This window comes from Asparagus officinalis, chromosome 4 (genome assembly GCF_001876935.1).
Source record: "Asparagus officinalis chromosome 4, Aspof.V1, whole genome shotgun sequence".
NCBI classification, from domain to species: Eukaryota; Viridiplantae; Streptophyta; class Magnoliopsida; order Asparagales; family Asparagaceae; genus Asparagus; species Asparagus officinalis.
The window spans coordinates 59,608,854-59,621,640 of NC_033797.1; the positions used below are offsets into that span (position 1 = coordinate 59,608,854).

General features: G+C 41.1%; 1 protein-coding gene across 1 annotated transcript; it reads right to left on the reverse strand.

Annotated features, from left to right (window-relative positions):
* LOC109837538 lies at positions 258-4,942 on the reverse strand. The gene is made up of 8 exons (XM_020405830.1): positions 4,646-4,942; positions 3,855-3,918; positions 2,590-2,805; positions 1,776-1,935; positions 1,555-1,676; positions 890-952; positions 711-779; positions 258-611 (listed from the first exon to the last, which is right to left on the reverse strand). The coding sequence occupies exons 3-8, from the start codon at positions 2,779-2,781 to the stop codon at positions 543-545; spliced, it is 675 nt and encodes a 224-aa protein (XP_020261419.1). The 5' UTR covers positions 2,782-2,805; positions 3,855-3,918; positions 4,646-4,942; the 3' UTR covers positions 258-542.

The window sequence follows — 12,787 nt, forward strand, 5'->3', positions numbered from 1 at the left end:
TAGGCTATTCTTTAATTAAAATCGGACGAGGTTGGATCACGCTCTAATTTTTGCTGTTTTACGATAGAGGCTAAAACAAAGCCACAATCGGCCTGGTTTTATCAAAAGACTACTCTTTAACATCACATTCCATCGCGCTTTTCTCCGTACGCATCTCAATTCCATCAGAATTCAGACAGCCTGTCGGATTCAAATTTCAAAAACAAGGAAGCTCTTCGTGCTGTCCGAATAAAGACAAGAAAGCAGGCCAGCAAATAAGATCACTGAAAGGACTTGTCAAATCTTGAAGCAGTTACTGCAGCCCCATCGCTGTTGTCAAAGCCCACGCCACAATCAAAATATATACACATACAATAACAAACATATGTTCAAGTTTTTAGTTAAGGTCAGCGTCATTGAACCAAGAAAGATATAGCGTGTTCCTTGGCGGTCTTTTAAGCTCTAACCTAAACCGGTTAAACTAAGTCCAGCACAATCCAGATCATCTATTTTCTAGACTTCCTGTTTGGCTTCTGCATACATTTACAGGTCATCTCCTAGGACTAGAGCTTTTTCCTCAATCTCTTCGCCGTGTGAATGAAGCCCACGATTACCTGCACCTCATCCAGTTGCTTTTTTTTGCAATTCGGTCGAAAACAAAGAATCAACACGACGAAGACTGAAACCAAGACCAAGGATTAGTGAATCACGAATTGGAGATGATTGGTTACCTGAGATACAAAATGGTGCTGCACCATATGGACGAGCTCCTCCTTGGATGGGTTGGGGTTCAAGTTCACCTATGCCATTTGTTCATAGGAATTCCAATGTCAAATTATTGAAGAAAATATGTTTATTTGCCAAAAGTTGAAACGAGAGAACCCAGACTTCAGCAAGCAACGGAACTCACAAGGTTGAAGTGCTTCCAGTATCTCCACAAAGTTGAGGTCTCGAGTTTCGCCAGATTTACCCTCTGTCAACAAGTTATAATGAGAAGGAATTCTCAACAAAAGGGCAATTCAATCCACAATATTGACTTTCCTCTATAACCATCACATGTCCCAACACATTTATTTGGGGCTTAGTTTTATAACTGTAGTTAGCAGCACAAACGTGTTAATCACTTCAATGCATCATTAAATCCAATTTTTCCAGAGCATTCACCACAAAAATGACAATAAGCCTAAACTGAACAACACTTTATAAGGGTGTTTTTCGATATTAGCCCCTTATATCTTTAGTGTCTTGAAATTAGTCCATCAAATCATTGAAATTGATATTAGGTCTCCTGATTATCATATCGTGCTATTGCTGCTCTTGATTGGAGGGATTAATTTTAAACAACTTACAATAACTGAGGGACCTAATAGCAATTTGAATGATTTTTGAGAGACTAATTTTTAGACAACTTAGAAGAATTGGGGGACAGAACAGTTTTCCTATGATGAGGGACTAATTTCAATTTAGAAAGATTTAAGGGATTAATATCAAAACAACGCTACCTTTTAGGAATAAAAGACAACTAAGACGTATGATCGACAAACGATGAAGAAAAATAAAGAGGTAATTTCTTACCAAATGAGGCTTGTAATTATGGGTATGAGCATCTCTGATTCTGCCATTGGATTTAGTTGAAGATGCCCACGGCCTTGTATACCTTACCCTTGGCCTTGTTGGTTTCTGAAGCTCTATGCTAGCTGCTCGCAAAGAGAATCAAATGCAAAATTGTAAGTGTAGAATACATCAATGCAGACTGAAACTGACGTACACTTCAAACAATAAGACCACTGACTTACAGTAATCCAAGTCCTTGTCTATAATATCTGAACCACTACAGAAAGAGTTATCACAATCCATGTCATCATCATCATCTTCTTCTTCTTCGTTTCCAGTGGGTGGTTCTAACACACTCAAAGCATTCCTTTGCAGTTTCACCTCCACCCCATTCTTAAGGACCTGAAACAAATTAGGTAATTTGTGTTTATGCGTCAGGAGATGAATGAAGAACGTGGATCATAAGGGCAGTGTCCTCGTATAGTACTAATTGATTATGATTATATAATTAAAATAAGCCTAACAGCTAACTTACATATACCCAAAGCTAAATATGAAGTCTTGAATTTCATGAGAGAATAGCTTATTAATTTTCCAGAATTGATAAATTTTATTTGTTGAATAATTTAAAAGGATTAAACGATACAAGATTGCAATAGAACCCTATGCTTGACACATCAATTCTTCAAAATCAGACGTGAAAAGATGAAATACTCGTGACCAAGAAAACAAAATTTTAGTACAACTTTCAGGCCCAACAAATTAACCAATTCTAATCTTGTGAACCCTTGTCCCTAAACAAAGAAGCCTGACCAAGAAAACATAAATTTTAATACATCTTTCTGACCCAAGAAACAAACCAACGTTGATCTCGTGAACATTTTGAGTATCCAGACAAAAGGAACTTTTTTTTTAAACAAAAAGATAAAGATGGAACATATATAAGTCTTGAGTGAAATAGGTAAAAACCCGAACATGAAGAACAAAAGATTAATAAACCAAATCAGCACATCGATGAACTCTAATGAACTTCTGGAATGATGATTCACCACATACCAACCAGTGCCAACCACCAAGACCAACAGCTTTCTTCACAACACCTTGCAGCCCGACGAGAACAGACTTGGTTCTATTGTTACCAGTAACAATCACTTTAGTGTGCCTCGGAAGCACGGATAGCTCCTCATCACCACTTTCTTCCCTAGATGGTGAAAAAACACGTGAAGAGCAAAGCTCGGTCTCCATCATTTGCAAATGATATAATTCACCTTCCTGTTATCCAATCAACATGCAAAGACTGATTTAATCATAAATGACATGATACTTGTTAATGTGGTATCATGTACATAATAGCAATAAAAGGATCCTCTAGAACAAAATTTAATTCTAGTAGAGCCTAGCTAATGTAAAGCATTCCAAATTCAAAAGCTCCCTTAGTGAAAAGAGCATATCAGGTTCAACTGAATGATTTTTGTCAAGACCCACCAACTGGGAATTAAATATTAAAGGGACAATTGTGAAGGCTTGATACATGTTACCAGAAACAGACAGTCAAGAGATAAAGGTTAAGAAGTTTAAATGGAGAACATACATATTTTCTCTTATACTTTTATGGTTATTATGCCAGTATGTTCAGCTATTACTTCGATTTGTTTTTTTCCATGTATACCACACAATTTCTAACAGATCTTTAAACAGAATTATTGTCAAAAGATCTATAAATTTAATACATCTAATATAACAACAAATTCTAAAATTTTCACAATAACACTTGTAATATATTATGTCCGGTTGGTGGGTTTAGACAAAATTAAATCTTCCCTGTTATGGTCCTTATGGACTTCCAAATGATAAAGCTTGCGAAGGAATTTCAAATGAAAAATCAGTATCTTTCTCCTACAATTATATTGTTATTATGACACTACGTTCAGTTATTATTTCGACTCGTTTACTTCTCCAATAACCACTCAATTTCTAGCAAAATCTTTGGGCACAATAGTAGATCAATAGATCTTTATAGTTTATACACAGCTATAAAGCGACGATCCACAGCCAAGATAAAGCCCTTTGATTGGCCTGATCCATGAATAAAGATAGCAAAATGAGACCAATCCTGAAAAGCGATTGCAAAATGAGACGAAAATTCAACACCACAAGGATCCACGAAATTAAAAATTATTGCCCTCAGAGTATCTGATGAGTGTATCCGCACCAACCGACAAGAAAGCGAGCGTTTATTACTAGCGTATCATAATCATAACTCTTAACTACCGAGAATTATCCCAAAAGAGTTGAGGTAATTATACTCGGTAACAATTTACCTAATTTTGATCTCCAATCCAGGCAAAATTCAAATTCAGAGCGGCTACCTCCAATAAGCTCCAGCTGTCAAAAAATCAAAAGAAAAAAAGTGTACCCTAAGTTCCCGTTGCGGTTTCTTTAAACAAAAAAACAAATTAATGAAACAAAGAAAGCAAATTTCAACTTATTATGCTCAGATAAATACACGGTTAACGAAATTAGTATAATTTACCAATTTAAGTAAGCAAATTCAGACGCTCACAATCAAACCGTAAAAGATAAAACTGCTAATGTTTAGCTAGGCTCGAAAGTCATTCAAAATGAATCAATTTGATAACCTAGAATCTTTCAACAACAACAAAAATAACCAGGCGCTTTATTTAAACGAAGAGATTTCAATTTCAATTGTATGAAATAAGCGATTACAAAGTAAACTGGATACAAATCATGCAATCAAACTACACCTTTTCAAAAAATAAAAATAAAAAAGAAATCTTTTAACTACGACCGGACTCTAATAATTCAGTTATAAATTTCCATCTAAATCATTACGAAAACAGTTGAGGGAAATAGAAACCAACCCAAAAATTAGAATGTACGAGCGAAATTAAGCAAGAAAACAGGAAAATCGAAATGCATGCGACTAAGCATCATAATTTCATCAACGGATAACAGATCTCACTCGAATTTCAGCGCGCAAGGGCAACTGAAGCACTCGAAGTGGAAACACAGTCAAATTGAAGGTTCAAACCTCAATGGAACACAAAAATACAATAAAAAAATTAAAATTTCAAAGTTGAGAAATTACTACCACTGGGGATTTCCCCAATCTGAAGGCTCATTTCAAAATGCGGCGGTTTTGAGCTGTCGAGATTGGGAAGCAGAGGATTTACGCTATTGGAGTCGAGAATTTCGACCCAAATTGGACGTCGATCGGTAGATCCGAGTGAATTTAGAGGCTGAGATCGAGAGTTGGAGAGGGCGAGTGACGGGGGAAATTAGGGTTTTTTTTCCGACTTCGTTGGTTTGGGAAGGGGAAGCAAGCGGCAGAGGAGAGCAAAAGAGAGAGTTTTATTGAAGAACGAGAAGAGGAGGGAAGAGCTCTAGAGAGAGAAAGTGAGAGAGAGAGAGAGGAGAGAGAAAGCGCAGTAAATGCTGTCCAACTGCCAAGTGAGACAAGGTCCTGTCTTTTCCATTTCTAACGTACGGGTCTTGAAAATTTTGATTGCAATTTCCAACAATGCCCTTTCTTTTTCTTTTTTTCCCTTCCCTTTCTAAATAAAAACTAGCGTTATAATAATAATAATAATAATAATTAAACAGTTGTTTAATTCTAACCATCTATTAATATTAAGTACGTGAAACTTACAAGTGAGGTTGCATGCGTTGATGCATTCTATTTTAGTTTTAGAAACTCTTCCATATGTAGAATTGGCGTGAATAACATTAACGACTTAAGTAACTAAAGCGTTTGGTAACCGTGACGTTTTTATCATTTCTATTTTTTTAAACAAAAACAAAGAAACGTGTTTGGCAACCGGGACGTTTTTTTGACTTGTCCCTTTACAAAATCTAAAAATTAAACATTTTTATCAAAACACCAAAAATGTGTTTTGAGATTCCGTTTTTTCATCTAAGCCGCCGCCGTAATCGTAAATAGACGGAGTTTGAAACGTGAGAAGTGCAGTCTAAAACAAAACTGCCTGACGGTGTAGTGTTTCTGAGACAGCATTTACTGTCCGCGGGTCGAAGACAAGCAAAATATTTCTCGCCCTCGAGACAGCAACACCTGTCTCGCCAGCCGAGAGCACGAAATGGCTGTCTCGGGATGCCTGTTTCACCAACTGTCCTATGGTTATAATCTCCCCGAAGAGCTAATTTGAGAGAGGCTGATCATTTTTGAGAGCACTTCAGGCAGAGATGTGACAGAGTACTCAAGTCGGCAACTCTCCATTGGATATCAGCTTTGACTTGATTTCAAGAGAACGACTATCTTACATTGATAGATATCGTTTCAAGTTCTCCACTCTCGATAAAGCGAAGTCAGAATCATAACACCCCTCACGATTCAAATTAGAATCTGTGATCTTGGTGGCCACGAGTCCAATAGGCTCGTCCATGCAGCGGCACAGATCCCACCAAGTAGCGATCCAAACAACGACCTGCGTTGTTTCTCAAGAGTTGTAATCATTTTGTGTGTAAAGAGTCTTTATAAAAAGCTATCTCTTTTGAATTTATGTAATCGACCGCGAAGATATATGAATTCCATGACAAAAACAACTTTTGACGCAAACAAGTCGGTCGGGGCGTGGCAGACTGTACGTGCGACGAGCGGGTGCGCGGTGGCTGGCCAACGGGGCAGGTGGCGGTGGACTGGTGGGTCTCGGCACCGTGGTGACGATGGTGGCGGGTGGTGACGACGTCGGGTGGAGTGGCCGGCGCCCGCTGTTCGGGCGAGACGTACCGAGGAGCGGGCGACTGTGGCGACGTACGTGCGGCGGGTGTAGCTTACGCAGACGGCGGCGACCGGACGACTAGGCGGCGTATCCCAGGGGTGCGATGTGGTAGCGACGACCGGGGTACGCGGTAGCGGCAACGCACGGGCGAGCGTATCTGCGGGGTGCGATGGGTAGGCGACGACGGGTAGCGTAGGCGGCAACAGGACAGGCGGCGTCGTCCATGACGAGAGGTCCACAATTGAACGATCAAACCTTTAAACAGTTAGGGATGTCTCAATTATCTGGTCAAACCTTTAACCGTTGAGGACCAAAGCCAACATCCCTCCGACTTCGTTCATGAACGAGAGGTCCAAAATTGAACGATCAAACCTTTAAACAGTTAGGATCGTCTCAAATTCCCACTTGGTCAACCTTTAAACAGTTAGGAGCCAAAGCCAAAATCTCCTCTGATTCGTTCCATGGAACAGAGAGGTCCACCATTGAACGTGCAACTTTAAATAGTTAGGATCGTCTCAATCCATTTGGTCAAACCTTAACAGTTTAGGGACGCAAAGCAAAATCTCCTTCGATTCGTTCCATGAGCAGAGTCCACAAATTGAACGATCAACCCTTTAAACAGTTCGGCATCGTCTCAGAAGTTCCATCTTGGTCAAACCTTAAACATTAGGCCGGCAAGCCAAAATCTCCTTCTCGATTCGTGCCATGAACGAGGAGGTCCACAAATGTGAACGATCAAACGACTTTAAACAGTTTGCGTCTCAAATCATCTTGGTCAAACCTTTGAAACAGGTAGGACCAAAGCCAAATTCCTGCTCCGGTTGGTTCCATGAACGAGAGGTCCACCAAATTTGAATCGATCAAAACTTAACCAGTTAGGATCGGTCTCAAATTCGCCATCTTGGTCAATACTTTAAACAGTTGAGGACCAAAGCCAAAATCTCCTCTCGATCGTTCCATGAAGCGAGAGGTCCACAATTGAACGATCAAACGCTTAACAGTAGGATTGCGTCTCAAATTCTCATCTGTGGTCAACTTTAAACAGTTAGGACCAAAGCAAAAATCTCCTCTCGATTCGCCATGAACGAGAGGTCCACAAATTGAACGACATCAAACTTTAAAGCAGTTAGGATGCGTCTCAAATTCCGCATCTTGGTCATACTTTAACCAGTTAGGACCAAAGCCAAATCTCCCTCTCAGATTCGTCATGAGACGAGAGGTCCCCAAATTGAGCGATCAAAACTTCCTAACAGTTATGGATGTCTCAAACCCCACTTGGTCCAAAACCTTACTCAGTTAGGACCGACAACCAAAATTCCTTTCGATTCATTTTGCGAACTGAAGGTCCACTTTTGAATTGAGTAATCAAACCTTATGACAGTTAGATATTCAAACCAGTCCAGAATTCTTCCTTTTGCACCAGGAGATAGAATATAAAGATTCTTCGCCTCCGATTTCGGGTTCATCTTACCAACAAACAAGAGACAGGAGATAGAATATAAAATTCTTCCCTCTCTCGATTTCGGGTCATCTCTAACAATAAACAAGAGACGAGGAGATTAGAATATAAACATTCTTCCCTCCGGATTTCGGGGTTCATCTCTAGGTCCAACAAACAAGAGACAGTGAACAGAATATAAATTCTTCCCTTCCATCATCTAGGGTTATCTCTAGCCAACAAAAAGAGCCGGGCAGGAGATGGAATAATAAAATTCTTCCTCTTCGGATTCGGGTACTCTACCAATTAAAAAGGAGACAGAATACTCCAATAGGTAACGAGTTAAACTGTTTTCCTACCCTCACAGGAAAGTTTCTGGAAATATTACTCAGAATATTCTTAAGATAACCTGAATACTCCAATAGGTACACAGTCTAAACTGTTTCACTCCATCAACAGGAAGTTTCTGGAGAATATCACCAAATATTCTTAAGAATAACCTGGCTTACTCCCAACCGGTCATATGAGGTTAAACTCATTTCCATGAACACTCAATAAAGTATTTAACTATCTCTAGCAGATAGCGTTCTAATCAAGCACTTCACCACGGTCACGCGATGAACGCAGCACCGGAGGAATTTTAGCTATTCTACAAAGCACTGACTAGGTTTTAAAAAGATGATGAAGTCAAGAGTTGAAGCCATTTATGGGTCGCTTCCGCTATGATCTCGCTCATCAAGGCTTTGACGGATTGAGATAAAATCGTCCTTCCAAAGTATCCCAGGAACTCTTCTATAAAAGTGAATGAGTTGAATACTTTGCAGGGTCAGGGTAGCCGTCAAAAAATGCTGAGATATCCAAAGCATAGGGAAACCACTCAAACTGACAACTCAAAACTGACAGATATGAACTGTCTCGCCAGCGAGACAGACTTTGGCTGTCTCGCGAGCGAGACACGTCGTTTGCTGTCGTGCAGGCGAGACAGTATTTTCTGTCTCGCCAGGGGCGAGACAGTATCGCTGTCTCGCCAGCGAACAAGACTTTGCTGTCTCGCCAGGAGAACAGTGTTTGCTGTCTCGCGCAACGGACAACTTTGCTGTCTCGCGCACCGAGACAGGTGTTTTGCTGTCATCTGCGCAGCCGAGACAGACTTGACTGTCTCGCCAGCGAACAGCTTTGAGATGGTGCAAAACCACCCTTGAAAGGACCCACGAACGTGGCGCACTACTGTTTAAGAACGTGGGGAAACGTGTGTTTTGGGCGAGAATCCGCGATTGATGTAATCGTAAATAGACGGAGTTTGAAACGTGAGAAGTGCAGTCTAAAACAAAACTGCCTGACGGTGTAGTGTTTCTGAGACAGCATTTACTGTCCGCGGGTCGAAGACAAGCAAAATATTTCTCGCCCTCGAGACAGCAACACCTGTCTCGCCAGCCGAGAGCACGAAATGGCTGTCTCGGGATGCCTGTTTCACCAACTGTCCTATGGTTATAATCTCCCCGAAGAGCTAATTTGAGAGAGGCTGATCATTTTTGAGAGCACTTCAGGCAGAGATGTGACAGAGTACTCAAGTCGGCAACTCTCCATTGGATATCAGCTTTGACTTGATTTCAAGAGAACGACTATCTTACATTGATAGATATCGTTTCAAGTTCTCCACTCTCGATAAAGCGAAGTCAGAATCATAACACCCCTCACGATTCAAATTAGAATCTGTGATCTTGGTGGCCACGAGTCCAATAGGCTCGTCCATGCAGCGGCACAGATCCCACCAAGTAGCGATCCAAACAACGACCTGCGTTGTTTCTCAAGAGTTGTAATCATTTTGTGTGTAAAGAGTCTTTATAAAAAGCTATCTCTTTTGAATTTATGTAATCGACCGCGAAGATATATGAATTCCATGACAAAAACAACTTTTGACGCAAACAAGTCGGTCGGGGCGTGGCAGACTGTACGTGCGACGAGCGGGTGCGCGGTGGCTGGCCAACGGGGCAGGTGGCGGTGGACTGGTGGGTCTCGGCACCGTGGTGACGATGGTGGCGGGTGGTGACGACGTCGGGTGGAGTGGCCGGCGCCCGCTGTTCGGGCGAGACGTACCGAGGAGCGGGCGACTGTGGCGACGTACGTGCGGCGGGTGTAGCTTACGCAGACGGCGGCGACCGGACGACTAGGCGGCGTATCCCAGGGGTGCGATGTGGTAGCGACGACCGGGGTACGCGGTAGCGGCAACGCACGGGCGAGCGTATCTGCGGGGTGCGATGGGTAGGCGACGACGGGTAGCGTAGGCGGCAACAGGACAGGCGAGACAGCAAAGACTGTCTCGCGTGGGCGAGACAGTAAAAGTCTGTCTCGTCCGCGAGACAGTAAAGACTGTCTCGCACGGCGAGACAGTAAAGACTGTCTCGCGCGGCGAGACAGTCAAGTCTGTCTCGCACGGCGAGACAGTCAAGACTTGTGTTCTTCTGCCTTTTTTGGATGATTCCCTCTTGAGCTGTATTTGGATGTCTGTAAGCATTTTTTGACGCCTACAGATACCCCCTCCAAAGTATTCCAAACTCATTCTTTTATAGAAGAGTCTGGGATACTTTGGATAAGACAGATTTTATCTGCAAATCCTTCAAAGCTTGATTGAGGAGATCATAGGGAAGGACCCATAAATGGCTTCAACTCTTGACTTCGTCATCTTTTAACCTATTCAGTGCTTTGTAGAATAGCTAAAATTCCTCCGGTGCTGCGTTCATCGCGTGACCGTCGTCGAAGTCTTGAATTAGAACTGCTATTGTAGAGATAGTTTATACTCATATACTTTATTGGAGTGTTCAGGAAATAGTTTAACCTCATATACCAGTTGGGAGGTAACCAGGTTATTCTTAAGAATATTTTGATTCTGGTCTCTTGTTTGTTGGTAGAGATGAACCCGATGATGGAGAGGAAGAATTTTATATTCTATCTCCTGGTCTCTTGTTTGTTGGTAGAGATGAACCCGATGATGGAGAGGAAGAATTTTATATTCTATCTCCTGGTCTCTTGTTTGTTGGTAGAGATGAACCCGATGATGGAGAGGAAGAATTTTATATTCTATCTCCTGGTCTCTTTTTTGTTGGTAGAGATGAACCCAGAATCGGAGAGGAAGAATTTTATATTCTATCTCCTGGTCTCTTGTTTGTTGGTAGAGATGAACCCGATGATGGAGCAGAAGAATTTTATATTCTATCTCCTGGTCTCTTGTTTGTTGGTAGAGATGAACCCGAAATCGGAGAGGAAGAATTTTATATTCTATCTCCTGGTGCAAAGGAAGAATCTGGACTGGTTTGAATAATCCTAACTGTCATAAGGTTTGATTACTCAATTCAAAAGTGGACCCTTCGTTCGCAAAAATGAATCGAAAGGAGATTAGAGGAAGAATTTTATATTCTATCTCCTGGTCTCTTGTTTGTTGGTAGAGATGAACCCGATGATGGAGAGGAAGAATTTTATATTCTATCTCCTGGTCTCTTGTTTGTTGGTAGAGATGAACCCGATGATGGAGAGGAAGAATTTTATATTCTATCTCCTGGTCTCTTGTTTGTTGGTAGAGATAAACCCAGAATCGGAGAGAAAGAATTTTATATTCTATCTCCTGGAGTAAAGAAACTCAAAGTGGGATCTCCACTTAGAGAATCTGGATTGGTTTGAATAATCCTAACTGTCATAAGGTTTGATTACTCAATTCAAAAGTGGACCCTTCGTTCGCAAAAAATGAATCGAAAGGAGATTTTGGTTGTGGTCCTAACTGTAGTAAGGTTTGACCAAGTTGGAGTTTTGAGACGATCCTAACTGTTTAAAGGTTTGATCGTTCAATTTGTGGACCTCTCGTTCATGGAACGAATCGAGAGGGGATTTTGGCTTTGGTCCTAACTGTTTAAAGGTTTGACCAAGATGGGAATTTGAGACGATCCTAACTGTTTAAAGGTTTGATCGTTCAATTTGTGGACCTCTCGTTCATGGAACGAATCGAGAGGGGATTTTGGCTTTGGTCCTAACTGTTTAAAGGTTTGACCAAGATGGGAATTTGAGACGATCCTAACTGTTTAAAGGTTTGATCGTTCAATTTGTGGACCTCTCGTTCATGGAACGAATCGAGAGGGGATTTTGGTTTTGGTCCTAACTGTTTAAAGGTTTGACCAAGATGGGAATTTGAGACGATCCTAACTGTTTAAAGGTTTGATCGTTCAATTTGTGGACCTCTCGTTCATGGAACGAATCGAGAGGGGATTTTGGTTTTGGTCCTAACTGTTTAAAGGTTTGACCAAGATGGGAATTTGATACGATCCTAACTGTTTAAAGGTTTGATCGTTCAATTTGTGGACCTCTCGTTCATGGAACGAATCGAGAGGAGATTTTGGCTTTGGTCCTAACTGTTTAAAGGTTTGACCAAGATGGGAATTTGAGACGATCCTAACTGTTTAAAGGTTTGATCGTTCAATTTGTGGACCTCTCGTTCATGGGACGAATCGATCGTTCAATTTGTGAACCTCTCGTTCATGGAACGAATCGAGAGGAGATTCTGGCTTTGGTCCTAACTGTTTAAAGGTTTGACCAAGATATGAGTTTTGTGAGGGAAGATTGATCTAAGGAGGCGATCGAATCTCATCTCAGCAAAAGAATGTTCGGAAATCATAATAAGAGTTTAGTTTTTTATCATTTTGTTCATAATAATTGGGTTATCCTTAAGAATATTATATTTAACATTCTTCCGGGAACTTCCCGTTATATGAATTATCGACCCCCAGTTTTCTTTGCTAAACTGGGTATAACGAAGAGTATGTCATCATTAGTCGCATGTCCAGGTTATCCTTAAGAATATAAGATTCTCTAGGAACTACCCGTTACATAAATCATCCACCCCCAGCTTCCTTTGTAAAGCTGTGTTTACCATTGTATTCAGCTGGATGACTGAGATGCAGTTTATACTCGTATACTCTTTGGAGTGTGGGGAAACAGTTTATACTCGTGCACCCACTGGAGTTAGGGAAAACAGTTTATACTCGTGTATCCAATGGAGTAAGGGAAAACAGTT